Raw genomic sequence first — 24,936 nt, 5'->3', positions numbered from 1 at the left:
TTGCCTTCGCATTCCTACAGGCCACACAACGTGACTGCTCTAGATCCTACTAACAGGCCATTTCTTGAACCCCTGCTCGCGGCTTGGTCCTTCTCCAGTAAGACCCCAAATTAATCCAGTGTGTTGCTCCCCACGGCAGGGCCCCCCAGAGCCTCCCGAGGCCCGCCCGGGCCCCAGCGACCCTGCCACCGGCCGCGCAGCACCCCGAGCTCACACGGTCCGGGGGGGGTGCCCAAGCGGAGCTGGACTGGGTCTCCTCAGCCCTGGAGCCCGCACGGGGGTGGTGGGGCGCCAGGCAGCCCCCCTCGGCCCCGGCCGCCCTCAGCGCGGCCCTGCCTCCCGGGGACGGAAGCGCGGGGCTCTCGCGAGAGGTGCTGCCCCGCTCTCTCTTCCGGCGGCGTGCGGCTGGGCTCGGGCGGCGGGGCGACATGGCGCTCTACAACTTCAAGAAGATTACGGTGGTGCCGTCCGCCAAGGTAATGGCGTCGCTCCCCCTTCGCCGCCCCTCGGCGCCGGGAGAGCCCCTCCCGCGAGGCGGCGGATCGCTCGTGCCGCGCGTGAGGAGAGCGCTACCCGCCCCGCGCTGCCGGCGTGGCCTCGGCCTTCGCCGCCTGTCCCTCCCGCGGGACGCGTGGGCTCGCCCTGGGCTAGTGCTCCTGGGCCTGGCGGCCTGTACCATGCGGGGGGGGGGGGGGGGTTTCTGTCAGAGAGGGGCACTGCGGCCTGAGGAGGGATCCTGGGGCTGCAGTTCTCCTCAGCCCCGCAGGGGTGTCGGGGTGGTCCCTACAAAAATCCCCCGTTTTCCAACCCCCTGTCATGCTTAGCCTCATTCCTGCGGGCTAGTTCAAAATGAAGTTTTCACCTAGTCTTAACGAAGGAGCTTTCGTTAAAAGTATGGTGCGTGGAGCTCCTCGCGGGGTTTGGGCCTGCTGTGCTTCATCGGTACCTGTCGTGTCGCTGCCTGGGCCGCTGATGTGGCAGGTGTGGACGGGAGGCCAGCCCTCAGTCAATTGAAATGAAAACCGGAGAGGGAATGTACAAACTGCTTGTTATTACCCGGAGATGGGAACCTGTCCTAAAACATATGTTGCAAACCATGTATGGTGTGGAGGTGCTTAACTGGTCTGCATGCTCCTCCACCAAAATGAAATTTATGGCTTTATAAGAACTTGAGAATTTGTATAATTATGTTTCCTTCATTGCAGGACTTCATAGATTTGACATTGTCAAAGACTCAGCGGAAGACCCCAACTGTCATTCATAAACATTATCAAATCCATCGGATTCGACATTTTTACATGCGAAAAGTCAAATATACTCAACAAAATTACCATGATAGACTCACTCAGATCTTAACAGATTTCCCCAAATTAGATGTAAGTGTTTTGTCATTTGATCATAAAGGACCTTTGCTTTCACGGTATCAGGAATACTTCTTCAACAGCATATTGATTTTATTCGAGTTTATTTTGGCGTGAGCGACATCTTGCTGATTCACTGTGTAGATGATTTTGACTGATTCCCAGTAGATTTTACTGGGAGTAATTTTAGGCAAACTTGTTCTGCAAAAATAGTATGTCCCTACTAAGAAAGGAAGTCTAAATTGTGCCCATGGATGGTCATTGAAGGGTGGGTTTTAGAAGGTTTTAGCTGATCAAATATGTTTGCCAGAAGTTGCTGTTGAATGAAGAGAAAGAAAGTGTGGGGGTTTTTAAGTATGTTGTATCTGCTTATTTCTTCTTTGTGTATGCGTATGTAAATTGTGCTTATGATTAGTCTTCCCTAGAAGATATTTGCAGGAAGTAAGAAATGTCCAAATATATCACATCACTTCCCATCTTCAGTTCTTCAGAAGTTACTTTGACAACATAAACACTGTTCTTGGCCCTATAAAGGATAGTGTTGGAAACACACTCTGACAAGATGCACATAGTCTTAACTTCCCAACAACTGCAACTGGATCCACATGTCCAGTGGGGCTTTTTGTGTAGGCAGTTTTCTGCTCATGCTTAAATTGTTGACCTGCAATAATATTTTTTCCTGATGTTTTCATATCCGGTGGGTATTACTGCAGAACTCCCACAGATATCTTCTGTGTTTTGTTGAATATCACATGATGAAAATTCTGCAAATAAATACATAAGTAGCTGAAATATTTTGTTTAAAAGATTTGAACCGAAGATTCTGCTTCCTTGGAAAGCTAAAGGATTTATTTGGGAGTTGAAACCCTTCTTACCCAGTCTTGCACAGAAATTTAATGTAGCACTCAGAAAAAGGGAGGAATTAATATTGTTGCTGTGTTTCTGGTATACTGTGAATTTGCTTTTAGAAACTAATTCTGCAGGCTTCTTGCAGTTTCTTATTTTAAAAAAAAAAACCTTTCAAAGTTGTAATACAAAGTATTTTACAAAGCAAAAGATCAAATGGAAGCTCCATATGAATGAGTCCAAGATGTGTTTGCAGAAGAAATTCAAAGCGATTTAAGATTTATGCATTTAATGACCAAGCAGATTATTTTTCTCACATAAGATAGTAATGAAAACTGTTTGGCTTGTATTGTCATTTGTGTTGCTGTACTGGAGAAAAAAAAATGAACTTACATAGTTGCCAAGAAATAGTCATCTTAAAAAAGGAAAATATTAGGCTTAATTTTGCTTTATGCTTTTGTTTTAGGATATTCATCCTTTTTATGCAGATTTGATGAATGTTCTCTATGACAAAGATCACTACAAGCTGGCTTTGGGGCAGATTAATATTGCCAAGAATCTGATTGACAAGTAAGGAACATTAGTTTCTTCAGTTTTTTACCTGCCTGGTTGACTGTTGGCTAAATTCTTATTTCTTGTCTCCACAGTGTTGCTAAAGACTATGTGCGGCTGATGAAGTATGGTGATTCCCTTTACCGCTGCAAACAGCTGAAACGTGCTGCTCTGGGACGAATGTGCACGATTATTAAAAGACAGAAACAAAGCTTGGAATATTTGGAGCAAGGTTTGTATTAAAAATAGGCTAATATAAGGCATGTGAATTGGATGTAAAATTTATTCTTACACTTAATAACAGAAGAATGTGTTTAGTACAGAATATAGACACAGGAAACATAGAAATAGTTTCAAAATCCCGAAATATTTAGAATTTATTTTTTAACTAAATAGTTTTCTCTTTGAAAAGTCTTTAAATTTTATTTTATTGCTAACAGTTCTAAAATGTTTTTCTTCGTTTAGAAATCATAGCCATGCTTTTATTTATCGTTATTTTCACTAACATATTTGAAAAATATTGCTAAAAATTTTCCAAACAATATGCCTTACTTCAGGCTTATTATTCCTTCAGGTTATGTTGCCTGATTTGATGGGGTCATTCTAGCTAAAGGACAGTGGTCTTCATTTTTTAAATATTTATTTTCTTTTTTTGTTGTACGTAGATACTTGTGGCGTTTACAAAGTAATATACGTTTTCATAAATGATCAATCAAATTATGTCAGAAAAGTTATTAATTTGTATATAAACAATTCAGCATATAAATTTTAATTCCGTTTCAGTAAAACTTAAATTATTGCAAATACTTAAAAAATCTTCTTAACATTTCAGTGCGACAACATTTGTCTCGTTTGCCAACCATCGATCCCAATACAAGAACTCTTCTGTTGTGTGGCTACCCGAATGTTGGAAAATCTAGCTTTATAAATAAGGTATGTGAATGTTTTTTTCAAAAATAATACTGAGTACCATTTAGTTAAAACAAGGTAACATTTAAACAATTTGATATCTTTATGGCACTGTCTGCTGTGAGCATCAGCAAATTCAAATGTGTGAGTAGGGATTGAATGAAATTCCTGGAGGGATAAATGGAAAACTACAATAGATTTCACTCTTAAAAATCATTATCTTTTCCAAAATAGCCTGTATCCTATTAACATATTTTCTGATAGATAATTCTTGCAGAGAAGCCAGAGTAACTGTTTTTAGCTTTTTTTGTAGCAAAGGAAGTTTATTATAATTATGATACACTGCTTGCAACTTCAGGAAATTTTCAGTAAATGTGTGTGAATAAATCTTGTTTTAAGGTTACAAGAGCAGATGTAGAAGTGCAGCCTTATGCTTTTACTACAAAATCTCTCTTTGTGGGACATATGGATTATAAGTATCTGCGTTGGCAGGTAAGAACTGTTACTATTTTGCGTTTTCTTTAAAGAATTAACTGGGTGTAATCTGGTTTGCCATTTTGCAATGTGAGTTGCATTTCTATGTCTTGATGAGACACACTATGTCTGAGAGCTGCTGTGCAAGGTACAGTGTGCCCAATGAGGGCAGTAGTCAAAAGCTATTCTAAAAATGTACATGTATGGGTGTGTTTTCAATTTGAGGGAAGAATGGCAATGGAATTACTGACTGAAGCCAGCTCACTTTTTATCACTGTCAAATTCTGGGCCAAGTTGGGGCAGGGCTTTTCCTACTTGTTCAATATTTGGCGTGTTGGTTATTCTGAAACCTCATTCTTCTCCTATTACTCCATTTTCACATTCTAAATTTGGCTGAGTTTACAGTCTTACTTATGACTGAAAGGAAAGAATATTGCTGTCTTAGAAAAGACAATATTGACCAGAAATCAAGCACATGTCCTGAAATAGCATATCAATTATCCTGTACTAAGGCCTGACAATTACATTAATTTTAGGTAGTAGATACTCCTGGTATTTTGGATCATCCTTTGGAGGATAGGAACACCATCGAGATGCAGGCTATAACTGCGCTTGCACATCTTCGTGCTGCTGTGCTTTACGTGATGGATGTGTCTGAGCAGTGCGGACATAGCCTGGAGGAGCAAGTAGAGCTCTTCAGAAATATCAAGCCATTGTTTGCTAACAAGGTAGGTTTGTTTACATTATTAATAAACCCCAGTTTTTTATAACATGATAACTTCAATTATGATTCTTTTTTTCTTTTTATTAGCCACTTATAGTTGTTGCAAACAAATGTGATGTGAAGAGGATTGCGGAACTTCCTGAAGAGAGTCAGGTTAGACTACTTCTCCCACCTCTCTCTCTCTTCCAACATTTAAAAAAATATGCGCAAGTGTTGTGGATGGCTATCATTTGTATTGGGCAAAAACTTTTACATGATCATTTCTTTATCTAACTGTTTAATAGTGTAATGGGAAGTAGCTTTCCAGGTCTTGACCCATATCTTTCTTAAGTACTGTGTACTTTGCTTGCCAATGTGACGTCCATTTACAAGAAGGGTCGGAGGGAGGATCTGGGGAACTACAGGCCTGTCAGCATGACCTTGGTACAGGGGAAGATTATGGAACAGTTCGTCTTGAGTGTCCTCACATGGCAAGTCCAGGACAACCAGGGAATCAGGCCCAGTCAGCATGGGTTCATGAAAGGCAGGTCCTGCTTGACCAACCTGATCTCCTTCTATGACCAGGTGACCTTCCTAGTGGATGAGGGAAAGGCTGTGGATGTTGTCTACCTGGACTTCAGTAAGGCCTTTGACATGGTCTCTCATGGCATACTCCTTGAGAAGCTGGCATCTCATGGCTTAGACAAACGTACTCTTCACTGGATAAAAAACTGGCTGGATGGAGGAGCCCAGAGGGTTGTGGTGGTGAATGGAATTAAATCCAGTTGGCAGTGGGTCACAAGTGGTGTTCCCCAGGGCTCAGTATTGGGGCCAGTTCTGTTTAAAATTGATCAATGATCTGGATGAGGGGATCAAGTGCACCCTCAGCAAGTTTGCAGATGACACCAAGTTGGGAGGCAGGGTTGATCTGCTTGAGGGTAGGAAGGCTCTACAGAGAGAGAGATCTGGACAGGCTGGATCGATGGGCTGAGGCCAATTGTATAAGGTTCAACAAGGCCAAGTGCCGGGTCCTGCACTTGGGTCACAACAACCCCACACAACACTACAGGCTTGGGGAAGAGTGGCTGGAAAGCTGCCCGGCAGAGAAAGACCTGGGTGTGCTGGTTGACAGCCAGCTGGATATGAGCCAGCAGTGTGCCCAGGTGGCCAAGAAGGCCAACGGCATCCTGGCCTGTGTCAGAAACAAGTGTGGCCAGCAGGAGCAGGGAGGTGATTGTTCCCCTGTACTGGGCACTGGTGAGGCCGCACCTCGAGTACTGTGTTCAGTTTTGGGCCCCCCACTACAGCAAAGCCATTGAGGTGCTGGAGCATGTCCAGAGAAGGGCAATGAAGCTGGTGAAGGGTCTAGAGCACAAGTCTTATGAGGAGCGGCTGAGGGAACTGGGGCTGTTTAGCCTGGAGAAAAGGAGGCTGAGGGGAGACCTCATCGCTCTCTACAACTACCTGAAAGGGGGTTGTAGTGAGGTGGGTGCTGGTCTCTTCTGTCAGGTGGCTGGAGATAGGACGAGAGGAAATGTCCTCAAAGTTGTGGCAGGGGAGGTTTAGGTTGGATATTAGGAAAAATTTCTTTACTGAAAGGGTTGTCAGGTCTTGGAACAGGCTGCCCAGGGAAGTGGTTGAGTCATCATCCCTGGAGGTGTTTAAAAAGCGCATAGACAAGGCACTCCAGAACATGGTTTATTGGGTGTGGTTGATGATTGGACTTGATGATCTTGAGGGTATTTTCTAACCTAAATGATTCTGTGATTCTATGATAATGTATATGCTTGCCTGAATATCGTAAATGCCAAACAGAAAAAAAGTCCTTAGTGGTTTCAGAAATCTCTGACGCTGTGGGAACTTTCAGTTACTACTGTAGTTGGAAGTAAGACTGAATAGCCTTGTTCAATAATTATTTCAGTAAAAGTTCAGAGACAATGAGCACTACACTGAGAAGTGTTCCTGAACAGTTGCAGTAGAAGGCCCCGCTGGGCAACGCGTTGTGTATATGCGGGGCTAATTCTTATGTATCTACAAGTTCAAGGACACATAGAATTTGTGTTTCTGTCACTGTTTTTTTCTTTTTCTTTTTTCCTTATGGGTCATTTATAGGTGCCTTTTAGAAAGTAGTTATTTGCTTATAAAAGAAGAAACAGATTAAATAGAACTGTAGTTGTAAAGTTTCTGTCATGTTTTTAGAAACACATTCTAATAAAATAGTAACAAGTTGCATGTATTGATATTGGATTAAGATTTCTGTTCTTAATGTATCAGTATATTAAGAAATGGGCAGAATGTCATTCTTTGGGATGTTTCTATTTTAGAAAATATTTGAAACTTTTGAAGCAGAAGGATTTTCTGTAATAGAGACAAGTACTCTAACAGAAGAAGGTGTAATGCAAGTTAAAACAGAGGTAAGTCTCTCTTCTCTCAATTTCATTCCAAATGAACAGCTAACATTTTGCCTCATTTGTATGAATTTAATCTCAGTTGAACTGTGCATTACAGTGATTGATAAACTTTAAGCATGTTATCCTCTGTAGCCTGTTGAGCCTCAGTGGACTTGGGTGCAAATGAAAAATTATGTCTCATGAAAATCATATTTTAAAAAACATTTGGTGAGTTTTTTCTGAGTCCTGTTGCTTTCTCTTATTGTCAGCTCATCATAAAAAAAAAATAAAAGGATCGTATGCATCTTCCCATGATACTTTTTATATAAAATAATTCAGTGCTTTCTTGAGAGCTAGAAATGTAAGATATTAGAGAGAAGATGAGATGTGAAGTTAGATATTTGGGATTGAAAGCCTACTGTGTCATTTGTTGTATCAGGAAGGCTTCATTCCTTACCTAATGTTGTCATGTGCACTTTCAGGCCTGTGACAGACTGTTGGCCCATCGCGTTGATACTAAAATGAAAGGAAATAAAGTGAATGAAGTATTGAATAGGTTACACTTGGCCATGCCAACCAAGAGAGATAACAAGGTAGGCTACATCTTTACACTTTTTAGTGTATTTCCCAGCACTTCTTAAGTAGAATAAGAATTCTCTTGTCTTAACATGTGAACAGATTAATATGGTGAAATTTGCTTTTTTTTTATCTGTAACTGCCTTTGCTGGTGGGATAGTCAGCTTGGGATTTTGTATTCTTTAGAAGTACATTACTCTGCAATGGTTATTTATAGCATTATAAAAAAAAATGATTCAAACTTTTTTTTCCCTTTTTTATTGGGGTGGGTTGTTGCATTAATTTCAGGAGCGGCTGCCTTTTATACCTGAGGGAGCAGTAGCACGTAAGAAACGCATGGAAGTAGACACACCCAGGAGGAAGTTGGTAAGTGGCATCTCTTAGTTAGGAAATCAGCAGATGGATTTTAAATCTGCTGTATTAGCCCATAGATTTTAAATCAGATGGTATATAAAGCCACGCATGTCTTTGCAGGAGAGAGATCTTGAACTTGAAATGGGAGATGATTATGTTTTGGATCTTCAGAGTAAGTATTATCTAAAAATCAGTATTATTATTAAGCAGTAAAGTTTGGCTATTTCAGTCTTAAGAGAGAATACCTAAACCTGACTCTTTTCAACTAAGTACCAATGCCACCATTTTATTGCATACTATCCATTACTTCTGTTCCAGAACTGGTGATCTTCAGTGACTGTTCCTCGTGTCATAATACCACTCAGTTGTTTCCCATTATAGAGTCCCAGACATACAATGACTGGTCTGGTGATTCAAGTGGTTTTTTTTCCTTCCATTTTATATTGTACTACCTCATTAATTCTTGATGCTCTCTTTGTTAAGAAAGTATCAGTATGAGAGAGAATGCATGTATTCTGTTTCGGCTGGATATCTGTTGCTTATTATGGCTTGGCAGTGGATCATGTCATTGAACAATATTTGGCAGTAGGAAGGAGTTAGAAGTGTTTGTGAATATGACAGAGATGCTGCCAAATTCTTGCCACTTAAGCATTTGACACTTTTTTTTTATTATGATCTGAATGTTGTTTTCTGTCATTGAACATTCTTTGAAATTATTTTTGCCTCTTTATTAACTTTTGTTATATTTTTAAGAATACTGGGATTTAATGAATTCATCTGAAAAATATGATAAGATACCAGAGATATGGGAAGGTCATAATATACTTGACTACATTGATCCGGATATAATGAAAGTGAGTTTTCAATTATTCTTCTTACAATTTTCTTGCCTCTTTATCCCTTTATTTGTTTAGTGTAAATTACTGTATTTGTAGATTAAAAACAGTATGTCATGAGAACAAGTTCTTTTACATTGTCTGCACTTCCCATGGGAAAAGATACTGTTTTCTGAATGACCAAGGACAGAATTTCAGAAGAATGGAAAATTGCTTTACCTTGTCAGAATGATGGTGATCTTATCTTTTCCATCCTAAAATATAAGGTTTGCAGGAGAAGTTATATTTCTTCATTTTTTGACTACAGCCAGAAGGAATGTAGCTATCAAACTTTAGGTGTTATTAATAATATGAAATTCACTCATCAAATCTATGTCTTCTGGAGTATGACGTTAAAGGAGGTGGACTGAATTCTCAATTTATAACATTTTTATTTAATAATGAGCACTGTTCTTATGTCTTGCTGGTTGTTAAGGAGAAGCAGTGAGTGCAGACTACAGAGCCTGCCAGTTCTGCAGTTGGGTTCATCTGAATTGCTGGTGTTCTAGACTTGTGCTAAATGTAGAAAGAGAAGGTTTTTTTCAGAGTGTGTTTCCAGAAATGGCACAGCTAGCACAGGTCACAGTATAGTACATCTGCATTCACGCAGTGGGCAGCTTTGGGGCAGTCACACAAATACAGCCAGACTATAATGCGATGTGATCAAACAAATCTGCGTAGTAGTGTCCCCCATAGGTTTGCAGTCATCTATATCACCAACTGCATTAAGTGTGGCTGGAGGGGTCATTATCGGGTAATGTATTTCCTTCTTTGAAGGGTCTGCGTACTGTCGTGGCCCTGGGCCATGGAAAAATGTATTGTTGAGGATTCTAAGTGAAGGATTTGATGAGCATCTTGATTTTCATTTCATCTCTTCAAAATCTAAGAAACTGGAAGAATTGGAGAAAGAGGAAGAGCTGAGAGAAGCTGCTGGAGAATACGACAGTGAACCAGAAAGTGAAGATGAAGAAATGATGGAAATCCGACAGTTGGCAAAACAGATCCGAGAAAAGAAGAAACTGAAAATCCTGCAGTCAAAGGAAAAAGATACTCGAGGTCCGAGGATGCCTAGAACAGCTAAAAAGGCAAGTATAGAACATATTCTGTAGTAAAATCTTGCTGATGTATAATAACTTCATGAAAACATAAACCAGTATTGGGTAGTGGAACTGATCATTTTTTCTCATGTGTGGCCGTCTCACTTGTTACTTGCTTCCTTCTGTCCTCCTAGGCGTTCTGGTCACTACTTAGTTGTGGAGGCCAAACCAAATGAGTGATAGTAGCCCTTTTTTTGAGCCACACAAGTGAGTCTTTCGTAAAATTCCATGTATATTGGAGAAAAAGTTTTCAAGAATACAGTTCAGCTCATTTAATTGGGTTGCTGTATCATATATTATTATATTGTTGTTGTTTGTTTATTTATTTTAAATTCAAATAATTAGGAGAATTGTATAATTACTTAAAATCACAATGACGTAAAACTTGTTATGGGGCCCTCCCTATGCTGGAAAAGATTGTATGTTTCCTTTTGGAAGCTAGGTATCACTCCTCCTAATGTCAGAATCTCTTGTGACTAGTCCAGGATGATTGCAAAGTAATAAACTGATAAGTAGACATTTTGAGAAAATAAATCTTGCTGATTTTGCATGCAATATTTCTTATCTTCCCCAAAGTGTGTGCCTCTTGGGAGAGAAGGAAACATTTCTGACTGAAATACCTCTCTTTGTCACCTTCCTCCCAAAAAGGCAAATTATTTGAAAGATCTTTAGAGAATGCTGGGACATTGCAATCCTGTGAAGAAGGATTTATCAGTGAAGAGAATTAAATTGCAATAAAGGAAATGTGAAGTTACGACTTCCATTACCTGCTTGCGGGGTGTGCCAAAGGAATAAATATGTAGTGAATATAATGGGCTTGTGGTGGTATATTAAGACAAAAAAATAAGATAGAACCATACTTTTTTGAAACAAACATGTTTTCTTAACTGTCTTTTTACAGGTCCAGCGGAAGGTGCTAGAGAAAGAAATGACTGATCTTGGACTGGACATGACTAATAAAGATGATGTAAGTTTTTGCTAATGAAACACAATGTTTATGTAAAAGAGATCAATGTCATTACATGCTAAATTTCTTTGAGCACCTTTGAAATGTGTATTACAGTTGGCACAAGAGAGAGGTGGGATCTATTAAGGAGAAAATAGGAAACCCAGATGAGGCATTCGATACTGGAATTTCTGAGTGATGTGATCAAAACATGTTGGGTAGGCTGAAAAAATAAACATTTATCAAGAATCGCATATATATGTATGCACTGCTTTCTATTAGAACTCTTTTGGAATTTGTATAGGATTCAAGAACGGGGTTTGGCTAAGTATACTTAATTTTCAAGTCTGCTATGTTGGATGAGACACTATGTCAGAAATAGCAGTAATGTCAGATCAGGCTTATCTTTTCACAGTTCATTAATTCTGTGAGTTGTTATTGAAGTTTTTGAGGGCAACTGGCATCTTTAGATGTAAGGCAGCTGAAGTACTTCAAACATAGATTTGCCTTCGGGAGACATTTCATTTTATCAGAAGTTTTTAAAAAATCCCTTTTGTACAGCAAATCCAGCAGTATTATGGCTATCTACATCTTGAGACCTTAAATTCTTTGACTAAACAAGGAGTTAGGAAACAAGGAATGTCAACACTACACATCTGAAGCAAGCATTTATGCTTCTCAGACCTGACATGCCACGTTGATTTAGGAGCGATCTCGGTGAGGAGGAATTTAATACTTATGCTGTAGGATGGTAAGTCTTCATGTCCGAAATTCTTTAGGGCTTTGCTCTGTAAACAGGACACTAATCAGTGTAGGTTTCTTCATTGCTTTTTTGCTGTTGCTAAATTGCTTCAGTATTGCTATCCATTAATTTGTCTGTGTCTTTTTATCCATTACTTATACATCTACTCAGAAAAAAATCAGAAAACTGGAGTTAATAATTGTGAAAAGAATATGCTAATATTCACCGAAATTCGAGTATTACTGTAGGACAGAAAGGCAGTGACCAACAGTTGACAAGGTCTTTATGTTACTATGGGATAGCAAATATAATGTATCACAGCAGTCCACTTCCTGTTTTTTTGTATTAGTCTAATTAGAAATGGACCATGTCTGAGCTGATTGTTTCTAATGATTAAAGTGATGTTTTGAATTGCAGGCACATTATGTGAGAAGGTCCCGTAGTGTTACAAGGAAACGTAAACGTGATGAGTCTGAAACCCCGAAATCTGTGGCACGCAGTCGCAGCTCCTCTCGCACACCGCGGGATGTTTCTGGTCTTCGTGATGAAAAGGTTTGTTAAAGTTATTTACCTTTATAGCAATTAAACCAGCACGATTGTACTTAAACCAGCTTCTGGGAAACTTCATACTAGGCTGGTTATGTTTGTCCAGAGTTCATCTTTATTCTGTTTGCAGCTCCATCTTCTGTTCATTTGAACTCTCTATACTTTAAAAATGCCTACTTCGTTCTTACAAGTAACATGTAATAATACAGGCTAAGAAAGTACATTTTGAATTTTTGTCTCTAAATGCAAGTATGAAGGAAGAGTTCTACAAACTGTGGAGTTCCACCTTTAGCAAGTTAGGAATTCCAGGGACAGTGTGATCATTTTGTTAGCGTACTGGAGAAAGGAAAGTTTCGCAAAGGAGGATGAGTGTCACTTGCAGTGATACTGTTCCAGAGTTGCAGATGGTGGTGTATGTTCGGTGTTAGTTAATGTCCTTGTTAAAATCATCTAGCTTTGTGGTTTTTTAAAAGGTAAAGCTAGTTGCCTGAGCTACTAAGGAAGTTACTCTGCATGTTTGTTTGTTTTTAAATAGATGGTGAAGAAGGTCAAGACTATGGCAAAGAAAGCTCAAAAGAAAATGAATCGCCTGGGCAGGAAAGGAGAGGCAGACAGACACATATTTGACTTGAAGCCAAAACATCTGCTGGCTGGAAAGAGAAAATCTGGTAAAACACAGAGAAGATAAGCAGTCTTCTGAATTAAAACTAATTAAACATAGCTTTTAAAAACTAATTTCTAGTCCTGTTTTCCTTTTTAGTAATATATTTTAAAAGTACGTGTTTTGTGTTAGTGGTTAAGATACTTGAAGCTTGGAGAGGGAAAGTTCTGATACTTTGATCTTGGTGTTTTAAGTGGGTTAGTAATACCATGAGAAATTTGTTGATACCAGTGGCACAAACCATTTCTAAGTAGCCATCAAAAATACCACTTCATTCCATTTTCTTACTACTGACCATCATGTAGCAATAAAGCATTTGAAGTTTTATGTAAAACTAGATTTAAAACGAGGTTAAATCTAGAAACATGAAGTATGTGTTAATAAAGCTGCTGTCAGAATTAAAAACGCACAGCTTCATAAGGTACTGCATCAGTAAGGTTTGGGCTTCTGTGTGCAAGTTAGTTCTTTGATGTATAGTAAGTGGTGAGTTTATGTTGTAGGTGAAGGCTGAAATTGGTGGGGAGATAATGGCAGACTGACAAGTACTGCACAAAGTTACTGTTCATGCACCGAACCAGTTTTGAAGGAAGAGGAGAAATACTCACCAGTTCAGTCAGCTAAACGGTGACTGAAGCTGGAGGAATCATTGCAGTTTTAGTACTGACCTGCCATCTCTAATGACCTAAAGCAGCATGGGCAGGGAAGATTACAACTTAGAACTTTTAATATTTCAGATTAATATTAATATGTTAGATATGTAGAAAATGAGGATCAGACTGGAATTTTGTCCTGAGTGCATGTCAGTTATGCTACTGTCACTCTCCGCTTAGGAAAACATTTTCTCTTCAGAAGCTGATGGACAAAAATTCTGTATCTGTTCAAGGGAAAATATATTGTCAAATGTGAAATATTCCCTTTTTGTCCCTAGTTGGTCAAGAACAAGGTAGGAATTACCTAGAGGTTAGGAAAATTGTGCATTATAAATGTGCTGCCTGAACAATACAATTAAAATGCACAGTTTTAAAGATTAAACTGGAATCCAATGAAATATGCATGTTAAAAACAAACAAAACCCCCAAAAGGTAAGGGGGAAGAATCCTTAAATTACTATTAATTTAACTATTTTTAAACACTACAGGCTGAGTGTTCAGATGTGAGCTTTAGCATATTGGAGCATTATGTGTAAATCCATATTGTTTCCTTCATCTAATTCATGTAATAAATTTGGTATTAAAAACATTGTAATGCTGCAAAGAAGTTCAATGTCAAGAAAAACTTTAATGTCAAAACTTCTAAGGGATTTTGAAGAACTCCTTAGCAAAACCTTGCTTTCAGCTTCCTTATGCACATTAGTCTACTTCAGGTTATGCTTTTGTCAGCTTTTGCTCCAAGCTGGCCATTTGAAATAGAAAAGTAGAAATTCACTGAAATAAATTTATGCCCTGCTACCCCCCATCATACTGCTTCAGTGACCTTTAGTAGGCATGTTGTTGTTTACAGTGTGGTAATGTCAGAGATTGTTTTCCATGCGGCTCAAAGTCTGGAAAGAAAACAACAGTCCAAGGTTTTAGGTTAGATATTTTAATCATGATCTTATTTTTAAGATAATCTTTTATTTAAAAAGTATTTTGTAAGTATTTGAAAAGTACTCTAATACATTAACTTAGGTAATATGGCTGATTGATTGCACTGAATTCAGGAGAGCTGTTGCACTGCATCACTGTTCCCTCACCCACTATTACTTGCTTCAAGACAATTGTATTGGGTTTGTGTGGTAAGGTTTTGACAGCAGGGGGACTACAGGGGTGGCTTCTGTGAGAAACTGCTGGAAGCTTCCCCTGTGTCTGACAGAGCCAATGGCAGCCGGCTCCAAGATGGACCCGCTGCTGGCCAAGGCCGAGCCCATCAGCGATGGTGGTAGCGCCTCTGGGATAATGTATTTAAGAAAGGAAACCTGCAGCAGAGAGAGGAGTGGGATGAGAGAACCATCCCTGCAGACCCCCAGGTCAGTGCAGAAGGAGGGGAGGAGGTGCTCCAGGCGCCGGAGCAGAGATTCCCCTGCAGCCCGTGGGGAAGCCCATGGTGAGGCAGGCTGTCCCCCTGCAGCACAGGGAGGTCCACGGTGGAGCAGATATCCACCTGCAGCCCGGGGAGGACCCCACGCCAGACCAGGTGGGTGCCCAAAGGAGGCTGTGACCCTGTGGAATGCCTGCGCTGGAGCAGGCTCCTGGCAGGACCTGTGGATCTGTGGAGAGAGGAGCCCACGCTGGAGCAGTCTGTGCCTGAACGACTGCATGCCGCAGAAGAGACTGATGTTGGAGCAGTTCATGAAGAACTGCAGCCCATGGGAAGGACTCATGGTGGAGAAGTTCGTGGAGGACTGTCTCCTGTGAGAGGGACACCACGCTGGAGCAGGGGAAGAGTGAGGAGTCCTGCCCCTGAAGAGGATGAAGCCACAGAGACAACGTGTGATGAACTGACCGTAACCCCCATTCCCCGTCCCCCTGTGCCGCTGGGGGGAGGAGGTAGAGAGAACCAGGAGTGGAGTTGAGCCTGGGAAGGAGGGAGGGGTGGGGAGAAGGTGTTTTTAAGATTTGGTTTTACTTCTCATTATCCTTGTTTTGATTTGATTGGTAGTAAATTGAATTGATTTTGTTTTTTCACTAAGTCAAGTCTGTTTTTTGCCCATGACAGTAACTGGTGAGTGATCTCCTCCTGTCCTTGTCTTGACCTATGAGCCTTTTGTTATATTTTCTCTTCCTTATCCAGCTGAGGGGGGGAGTGATAGAGCGGCTTTGGTGGGCACCTGGCATCCAGCCAGCATCAACCCATCATAACAATACATCAATTCAGGTCAACATACAACAAACTTGGCTTTAAAACCTTTAAGTGTTGAACCACTAGAGGTGCGGGCACATAGGAGCTTCAGTGCTGCAGTCACAACTGGGATGAGAAACATGTTAACCACTGGAAAAAATCAGTTTTACCTTGAAACCAGACACAGACTAGTTACAAGCATGTTTTACATGGAAGGAGATGGTATGAAAAACATCCTATTTCATCAAGACACCTCTGGGATAAGATAACTTAAGAAATCTAGGTTGAGTAGTCTGCTAACAGAAGAAATCACAATTAAGCTTTTTTGGGGGAAAAAAAACCCAAACAAACCCCAAAATCTTTAATTCAAATTGAGATAGCCTTGATTTTTTTGTCTTATTAAAAAGTGCCTTCCATTTTACTCTTGTTAGTAGCAATTGAACTGCAAGATCAAAAAGGATTAGCTCCTGCACTCTGGTGCAACTTCTGATTAACTGAAATTAAGACCTGGTGTAAGCGCATAAATTGTCAATCTTGAATTTTGGAGTTCAAGGGGTTTGAGTTGTCCAAGAATGACTATTACAGTAGGTGTTGCAGAAAAAAGCTTTTATCAGGATGCCTTTGTTCTCTGGAAGATAGAGAAGAGTCAGTGAATGCATATCCCTTCTCCAAAGACAGGCTACTTCCTTTATTAGACAGGTACCATTTACATTTGGTATAATTAACCTTTTTTTCTTTTTTTTTTTTTAAGAGATGTGTCCCCCCCAATGTTTATTATCTAAAGCTATGACACATACTGCAGCACTTCAAAGTGAAACTCAGTCCACGCAGACAATCCAATTACTTAAGCTTTTATGAGTTTGGTTAATTATAGAGTACAGTAGCTGAAGAGATTTGCTTTCTGCAATTAAAATAATCCTGATTACTTTGATTTAATTGTTCTTTTCTTCAGGCAACTAGTCTTCTCAACGTCAGTGCAGAACTCAAACTCTAGTCACTATTTTAGAAGGCGTAGTCCTGTACAGTTGGGAACATACCAGCTCTACCAAATGAGCCGGACAGGAGGTGCCCGAACTCCCCTGCCAGCGTGTGTAGTTACGCAAGGAGGGAAGAGCAAACTGGGCGTGCACAGGCTGAGGATCCTTTGTATCGTGCCAGGTAATGGAGAAAGATGAACCCAGGGGGTTTCTTACATTACCATTACCCATTTCATGTGAGATCCGAGCTTAACTCACCCAAGAGGAACAGGGCTGGGGGGAAGAGCAGGTGAAGACAGAAGAAAAAACATTGGCTCTAACCATCTCTATATAAAGTTTTTGTTAAACATGCTCCAGGTGGATCACTTTTCTGCACTCAAGAGTCACAAGTTACCATAGTGTTAATGAGACAGCACATCACTGCTAGCCTTCAGCATCTTTCACCCCAGCTATTTACATTCGGTGTATTTTTTCATGATCAACAAATTTGTTCAAGTTAGGCAAGTTATCCCACCACTTAAAAAGAAAGGTCTCTGCAATTAGTTTAAACCACGGAGTAATCTTAACTTCATTCTTGGAGGCTTTGTCCAAGAGCTGTTTCAGTTCTTTCTGTGTCACGTAGCAGTAGCTTTGGATCTCATTAGGATCGGGATTCAGCGTTACATCCTTCTGTACAAATAAGATATAGTCTATCTCATGTTCACCCCAGATCCCATCAGACTTGGCCTTGTAGTGAATTCGTGTCAGATAGGAGATTTCTTCGGGAGTTACCTACAACCAAAACACTTGTCAGAACCGGTGCCGAACCAGAACAATTGCGCTACCAGGCATTATAGAAGAATTACAGGTATTACGCTCTTCCTTAAACATTATTTTTCCCCCATGTGTACAACTGCAATGTACTTCTTCATGAAGAATTACTATGAAAAAACAATTTTATTGCACTTCGATGACATGAATTGCACAGCATTTCTCTAGTCAGACTCACCCTGTAATATTTTGAGCAGATTTCTTCTATACACTAAGTTTTAAATAAAGTTTACCAGACCTTAACACGCACTTACTGAAGCACTGATGAACACAAACACTTGCACCTGCCCCTTACCTCCCAAGGAAAAGACTTGGCAACTACTTAAAGCCAAGGTCAGAACTGCGTACTGACAGACCACACATAACCCTGATCTACCAGGATCTGTGCAAGCTGCAGATGAGGTAATTAATTCTGGGGATAACCTAACCATAATGCTTCCCAGTAGCGCACTGCTTCTCCCATGTCCCACGACACGAACGCAGTTAGTTACAAAACGTGGAAAGAGGTATCGACCACGAGTATAATTCAGCCAACTTCACCCTGCTCTCTGTGCACTCCCTCACTGCCACCAGAAAGGCAGGTAGCCAGAAACAGGCTGTGTGATTGTTCTGAAAGAAACACCGAGTGCCCAGACCACCCTGCTTCCCATAGGAAACTCAGGATTGCAGAGGGACTTGTATATGGATGCTGGCAGCAGCTCACAGCAACGCCCTCCAGGAGCACCAGTCGTACAGAACGCACACAGCACTCTGCCATCGGCCTGGAGGAAGGACGACACATTGCCTGTCCCCAGCCTGCCCAGCCAGAAAACACGTAGGCGCCCATAGTCAGACCTGAAGCAACACAATCCTTCATTACAGTGCGATTTACTCTTTGGCTTACATTTAGTTTGAGCAGTGCAATATTCTAAAATACCTTTTACTGAGACAAGCCTTTGAGACTCTGAAATATAGATGAAGAAGTCTCAAATTCACCAAGTTCTCTACATCTCCAAAGTTAAACTCACTTTTAGGTTTCAGGCTGACCCTGATGCACTGAGTCTGTAAATTGGCAAACATTGGCAAAAATTGCTCTTTCTCCCTCCTTCCTTTACCTGCTCCATGGGAATTCCTAACTCTGCTTTGAGTCGTCTCTGTGCTGCTCTCCGAACACCAATGGCATTATTTTCTTCCAGTTCTAGTGGATAGCTTAGAGGATGACTGCAACAAGTGTTGGTAAAACAATCTGCAAGAAGTTTGTATCAGTACATTTTTGACACGTATAAAGTATTGGGAAAAAAACCCAAAAACCCCACCAAAAAAACGCCAGAAACATAGGATGGTTATTCAACACTTCACAGCTTTGTTTCTCTTTTGCAGAGAAGGGTCAGAGAGGAAGGAGGATATTTTCACCTCTTACTTTTCTTTACATATTTTGCACCAGGATTTGCATCTACCAAGTACTATTTTGCAGGTTAGTGTTTGATACACATGAAGACATGCATTCTCGTACCCAAGACAGCGTCTACTTAGAGAGCCAGTTTATAAAGACCTTGTTTACCCTGCAAATGCTAATTAAAATTACTTTTGCGAGTTTATATGCAACAGAATATTGAAAATACTCCCAGAGCTTCAAGACCAGCTGACAGTAAGTAGAAGTAAATAAGCATTTTACGCTCGTGTTTGAAGCACAGACCCTCTATATTCTCTGCTTCACATATATTAAAAATTACTTCTCATTTATGTAGAATAACTGTGATTGGCCAACCTTTTATCTGTAAAAGTCTAGCTCAAAAGCATCTAAAATAGAGCCAGATTACCTACAAACAACACTGAAGCATTTTTCTTAGATAGCAGTCAAGGAAAAAATTAAAAAAACATCTCTAAAGATTCCCTTGGAAGAAAACAAAGGTCTTTCTTCCTCAAGTTGAAGAGGGTTAGAAACACTTGAATTTATTTTCAATCCAAAATTCTGAAACAGACAGCTTTATGCTTCCACCAACACGTCTCGTGTAAGGTATTTTTCTTTCACTCCACTTCTTATTGTTATGCCTCCCCATTTGCATTTCATAGTAACAGTTCAGGAGTCTTCAAAAAAATCATGCACTATATCGTTTGGCCACACAGTGTCACTTCTTCTACAGTTAAAAAAGCGTTTGTTAAGACATACACAGATAAAGGTCCACCTATCCTGCTGAAGCACAATGCAACTGCTTCCAAGCAGCAGGGCTCCACTATGCATCAACTACATGTCTTGACCAGTGGAATGAGAACACCCTCCACAGCTACCAGAGCAATTTCTTCAACTCCACTAAATATGTCTTGCAGCAGAGGAGGTAAACAACACACACTCTGTGCTTGCATAAACAGGATCAAACATGTCAGGGAACAATCATTTCCCAAGAACATATATAACAATAAGCTAGTGCTCCCATTAGCTTACTTCATCCACAAGGTAAGTACATCTTGAACTCTTAAAAGTATTTAGAAGTATCTCCTCTCCAAAGTAGTAAATTCTAAAACCTCAGAATGACTTACACTGCAAGATTAAACTGGCATATTTTTTTAAATATGGATTTAAATAAAACATTTTGATAAATACAATGTGTTTCAGTACTAACCTGGAAATGTAATTTTTGCATTTGACCTCTGCTGCAGCAACAGTTTATTTTCTGTATTAAATAAGAAAACACTGAAAGCTCGGTGCAGTAAACCTAAAAATAAAAAAACCCCGGAGAGCTATTTAACAGAGGAGAAAAAACCATATGAAGACAGTTTAAGGGCTTAGAGCAGCCTCATCTTCGAGTAATCTAATTTAAAATTAATGTATGTTAAAAACCAAGGATTTGATAAAAAACTCAGAGTTACTGTTTAGGTTTCTATGTCAGCTTATGCAAAGCATTATGAAATTAGAAAAGTGCTAAGAACAACAATGCAACAGAAGAGTTTTACTAAACTTGGTCAGTTCACCATTCTGAAGATGCACATTTGCGCAAGCTTCTAAGGAGGGCTCAGCATCTATAAATTTACTATCAAAAAGAGATGACTCAAAAATTCCTAAAAAACTGTATGGAATTTCAAGACGCTTCAGGAATTGCAAAAGTACAATGAAAAATAGGCTCCCTTAATAACAGTACAATTGCCATTTTGGCCACCTTTTGTTATTCCTCTCTCTTCAGGAAGATGTTTCCCCACAGTATAGAAAAGGAGGTCACAAACTACTATGAGAGGCTCATGAATCTGACCAACCTCAAATAAAACCCACAATCAATTAGAATGACAACAACAAAAAAAACCTTTTCTATTAGCAGTATTTGAAGTAGAACTCTGTGTAAGCTACTGTCCTGGTTTCAGCTGGGATAGAGTTAATTGTCTTCCTAGTAGCTGGTATAGTGTTACATTTTGGGTTCACTATGAGAAGAATGTTGATAACGCACTGATGTTTTCAGTTAGTCTAAACACTACTTAGCAACAAGTCAAGGATTTTTCAGCTTCTCATGCCCATCCAGCAAGAAGGCTGGAGGGGCACAAGAAGTTGGGAGGGGACACAGCCAGGGCAGCTGACCCAAACTGGCCAAAGGGGTATTCCATACCATGTGATGTCATGCCCAGTATATAAACTTTGCGGAGCTGGCCTGGGGGGGATCGCTGCTCACAAACTAACTGGGCATCAGTTGGCGAGTGGTGAGCAATTGCATTGGACATCACTTGTTTTGTATATTCCAATTCTTTTATTATTATTGTCATTTTATTATTGTTATTATTATCATTATTAGTTTCTCCCTTTCTGTTCTATTAAACTGTTCTTATCTCAACCCACGAGTTTTACCTTTTTTTTCCCCTGATTCTCTCCCCCATCCCACCGGGTGGCGGGGAGTGAGTGAGCAGCTGTGTGGTGCTTAGTTACCGGCTGGGGTTAAACCATGACAACTACTTAAAAATCAAAGTCTCTTCTACTTAAAAAGAATTCAGCAAAGAAGCAAGTGGCATTCTTTAGAATCAGATACATAGATACACAGAATCAGGTATCTATAATAGGAAAACAATACTGTTTTATCATCAAAATGTAATTAAAAAATATTTATTAAGGCATACAGCTTATACCTGCAATCACACACTTCTCTCCTTTGCTACTGCCTCCAATTGTGTGTTCGTCCATATTGCAATATTTTTAAAATTAGATACTGGGAGGTGGGGGAGGAGGCGGGCATAGGGAAGCACTTGCTCTGGTTTGATCAGCACTCACCTAAGATTATGCCTTTAATTTAATCATGACTATATTCCTGAAAATATTTCATCAACTTAATGGTTCAATTAGAAGGTAGGCAAGCTGTACCTTTATCAATGTTTTCATTCAAGTGACAGTTTTTCTTGGTATCCGCTCCAATCTTATTATCATTTTCATCGATAAGGATGCACATCTCTGCCAAGAGCTGCACCTGCTGCTCATCCAGGTGATCTGTGTTTACTTCAGGCATCGTGATGGCAGCAGGCACTCTACTGAAAAAAACGACGAGAAGAAGAGTCATTCGGTAATAATAACATCTATAAGGTTCTGGGCAGAGTGTGAGAAACAATCAAATGGCTAGGTTTTCTGACACGGTGTAAACTGTGCGCCAATTGTATTTCTGGGGGTTTACGTTCTTTCAGATTTCTGAAATTTCCTACTCACAATACAAGCAACATAGCAACATCTGTTAGGTGCTTAAAACATTTCTTTTCTGTTCCTCTGAAGGCCCGTGCAGCAGCTGCTGCAGGACAGCCGCGCCGAACGTAACATTTTGACAGGCTGGCCGGAGAGGGAATCCAGCTCCAAATTTCACCCTTCGTAACCCCACAGCCTACGCACGTTCTGCACACTAACGCTGGGTTACATGCATAATGCCAGACATCACGGGCGCGAGTATTCCCCCCACCAACCCGTAAGAACTCGAGGACTCGCCGAGCAGCACACGCAGCCCCCGGCACTTCCACACCACCACCCAAACCCTGTCTTGGCGGCCCCGGCCCCGCCGCGGGCACGCTCCAGTCAGCTCCCGTGCCCCCACCGCCCTCCCTCGCTCCCTCCCCCGCCGAGCCCGCTCCCTCGGCAGCTGCCCCCCGCTCTCCCTCTCCGCAGCCCCGTCCCCCAGCAGCCCCCTTCCCCTCCGGGGGCGGGGGGGGGGAGGCGGCCGTCGCCCCTCCGTCCCCCGCCCCGCGCACCTCTCGGCCCGGGCCTTCCCCCCGCAGAGGCCGGCGGCGGACGCGAGCGGCTGGCGGCGGCGGCGGCAGCAACACCCCTGAGGGACGGCGGCCCCGCGGCGGCCCACAGCAACGGCCGGGCGCAGCACGCGCCACATCGCCCGTCACCCCGCCACCGCCAATGGCAGCGCCCCCAAACGCCGACGTCACCGCATCGCCCGATCGCCCCACCGCGGCGGGGGCTGCCCAGGAGGAGGGAATAACAGTGACTGAGGGGAAAGGCGTCGGCCGCAGCCAACCGCGGCGCAGATGGGTAGAGGCGCTGACCAATACGGAGAGGGGATAACGGCGAGCTAGCCAATGGGAGCGGGGAAGCCGGGTCAGGCCGCGGAGACGCCGGGCGGGGCTCAGCCGTTTCCGGCAGGGCAGGGCAGGGCAGGGCTGCACTGGACTAGACGGGACGGGACGGGGCGGGACGGAACGGGACGGGACGGGGCGGGACGGGGCGGGGCGGGGCTGGGCTGGGCTGGGCTGGGCTGTCTCGTCTCTGTGCGGGTGGGCATCGCGCTAAGCCGACAGCCGGGTGCTGAGGTGCGGTCTCCCGTTCCGAGCCGAGCTGTGGTGGCGAGGTGGGGTTCCGGGATGCCTTCTGTCAGCAGCCGCCGCTGAGGCGACGCCAAGGCCCGGTGTTGGCGGGAACGTGCTGGGGCACGCAGCCGCATGGCGGAACCAGTGGGTTCGCCAGGCTGGGGCCAGGCTGGATGTCGATGGGTGCCGTGCGGGCAAGGCAGGGCACCGCTGGAGAGCGGTCACCAGGCCTTCATCTGGGGGAAAAACCGCCTCGCAACGTACTGCTGCTGTGACTTGCAAAGATGCGAGGTGCCTTTATCTTCCGTTAGGAATCAGGAGGTTTGAGTATTTCTAACATTAAGCACTGCTTCTTGTCTTTGCACCCATCCGTGAAAACCAAAGGACAGCACCGAAGTGCCGTCTCCTACAAACACGCCTGTGTTTGTGGCAAACAGTTCCAGGATTGAATTTCTAATCAGTTCTGGGAGCATTCTTTCAGATAGATGCCATAACCACAAGACTGTAGAGTCGCAGGCCTTTTTGGTGGTCTCTGTAGCACCTTTAATCTTGGATGTTCTTTGCTCAGTAGTAGCATCCCTTGAAGAGGTTAAGTGTGTGACATACAGATCACAGCCTGTCACGCTCTGAGGTGGGGAATGTTGGCCAGTTGCCTCCCTGCCTTCACTGACAGCTACAGTTTGTAGAAAACAGTTACTATGTTAGTCAAGCTCTGAAATTGCCTAACTCCTTATGTTCTTAAGGGACAGAGAAAGAAACACTTGGTTTCTGGATAGGAATCAAGCACAGGCAAGACGTCACGATGAACTGCTCAGATAGGGTAGTTCTAGACATGCACAGATACCCAGTCTAAAGGCAGAGGAACTTCAATACCAGCCCCTATGGAAACTTCATGGCACCATAGCTGAATACCTTCTGAGCAAGACTTCTTTTGCTGATTTATCGCCTGTCCATAGATTTGGATTTACGGTTAGATTCCATAAATGGACTAGTGTGGCGAGTTAACCCTGGCTGGACACCAGGTGCCCACCAAAGCCGCTCTATCACTCCCCCCTCCTCAGCAGGACAGGGGAGAGAAAATATAACAAAGGGCTCATGGGTCGAGATAAGGACAGGGAGACATCACTCAACCAATTACTGTCATGGGCAAAACAGACTCAACTTGGGGAAAATTAACTTAATTTATTGCCAATCAACCAGAGTAGGGTAATGAGAAATAAAACCAAATCTTAAAACACCTTCCCCCCACCCCTCTCTTCTTCCGGGACACAGCTTCACTCCTGGATTCTCCACCTAACCCCCCAGTGGTGCAGGGGGACGGGGAATGGGGGTTGTGGTCAGTTCATCACACGTCTCTGCTGCTCCTTCCTCCTCAGGGTCAGGACTCCTCACTCTTGCCCTGCTCCAGTGTGGGGTCCCTCCCATGGGACACAGTCCTCCATGAACTTCTCCAACGTGAGTCCTTCCCACGGGCTGCGGTTCTTCACAAACTGCTCCAGCATGGGTCCCTTCCATGGGCTGCAGTCCTTCAGGCACAGACTGCTCCAGTGTG

The 24,936-nt window shown here is 42.2% G+C and overlaps 2 protein-coding genes across 3 annotated transcripts; one reads left to right on the top strand and one right to left on the bottom strand.

Moving 5' to 3' along the window:
• The first annotated feature begins 324 nt into the window (after positions 1–324).
• GTPBP4 (GTP binding protein 4) lies at positions 325–13,101 on the top strand. The gene is made up of 17 exons (XM_030009849.2): positions 325–476; positions 1,206–1,376; positions 2,674–2,777; positions 2,855–2,991; positions 3,592–3,692; positions 4,068–4,160; positions 4,679–4,870; positions 4,954–5,019; positions 7,170–7,259; positions 7,718–7,828; positions 8,100–8,177; positions 8,286–8,337; positions 8,919–9,019; positions 9,928–10,125; positions 11,039–11,104; positions 12,243–12,377; positions 12,907–13,101. Exons 1-17 carry the CDS (start codon positions 429–431, stop codon positions 13,057–13,059), a joined length of 1,896 nt encoding a protein of 631 aa, XP_029865709.1. The 5' UTR covers positions 325–428; the 3' UTR covers positions 13,060–13,101.
• A 3,339-nt stretch (positions 13,102–16,440) lies between these two features.
• Positions 16,441–23,024, bottom strand: IDI1 (isopentenyl-diphosphate delta isomerase 1). Of its 2 annotated transcripts, none has more exons than XM_030010249.2 (5): positions 22,818–23,024; positions 21,952–22,115; positions 20,237–20,329; positions 18,731–18,861; positions 16,441–17,597 (listed from the first exon to the last, which is right to left on the bottom strand). In XM_030010249.2, exons 1-5 carry the CDS (start codon positions 22,952–22,954, stop codon positions 17,280–17,282), a joined length of 843 nt encoding a protein of 280 aa, XP_029866109.1. In that variant the 5' UTR covers positions 22,955–23,024; the 3' UTR covers positions 16,441–17,279. The 2 variants fall into 2 exon arrangements, with proteins under 2 accessions (XP_029866109.1, XP_029866110.1); XM_030010250.2 differs by having other exon boundaries at positions 21,952–22,112.
• Positions 23,025–24,936: the final 1,912 nt, after the last annotated feature.

The sequence above is a fragment of the Aquila chrysaetos genome, chromosome 3 (assembly GCF_900496995.4).
Source record: "Aquila chrysaetos chrysaetos chromosome 3, bAquChr1.4, whole genome shotgun sequence".
NCBI lineage: Eukaryota > Metazoa > Chordata > Aves > Accipitriformes > Accipitridae > Aquila > Aquila chrysaetos.
The sequence above is the reverse complement of the archived record's forward strand: the minus strand, read 5'-3'. Positions and strand labels throughout refer to the sequence as shown.

Excerpts from the sequence above, each read along its gene's own strand:
- GTPBP4 (XM_030009849.2), top strand. The coding sequence starts at position 429 with ATGGCGCTCTACAACTTCAAGAAGATTACGGTGGTGCCGTCCGCCAAG. Across the intron at positions 7,829-8,099 it reads CAACCAAGAGAGATAACAAG|GAGCGGCTGCCTTTTATACC; the intron begins GTAGGCTACATC and ends CATTAATTTCAG. Across the intron at positions 12,378-12,906 it reads CTGGTCTTCGTGATGAAAAG|ATGGTGAAGAAGGTCAAGAC; the intron begins GTTTGTTAAAGT and ends GTTTTTAAATAG.
- IDI1 (XM_030010249.2), bottom strand. The coding sequence starts at position 22,954 with ATGTGGCGCGTGCTGCGCCCGGCCGTTGCTGTGGGCCGCCGCGGGGCC. Across the intron at positions 22,116-22,817 it reads GGGAAGGCCCGGGCCGAGAG|TAGAGTGCCTGCTGCCATCA; the intron begins GTGCGCGGGGCG and ends CGTTTTTTTCAG. Across the intron at positions 18,862-20,236 it reads TGCAAAAATTACATTTCCAG|ATTGTTTTACCAACACTTGT; the intron begins GTTAGTACTGAA and ends AACTTCTTGCAG.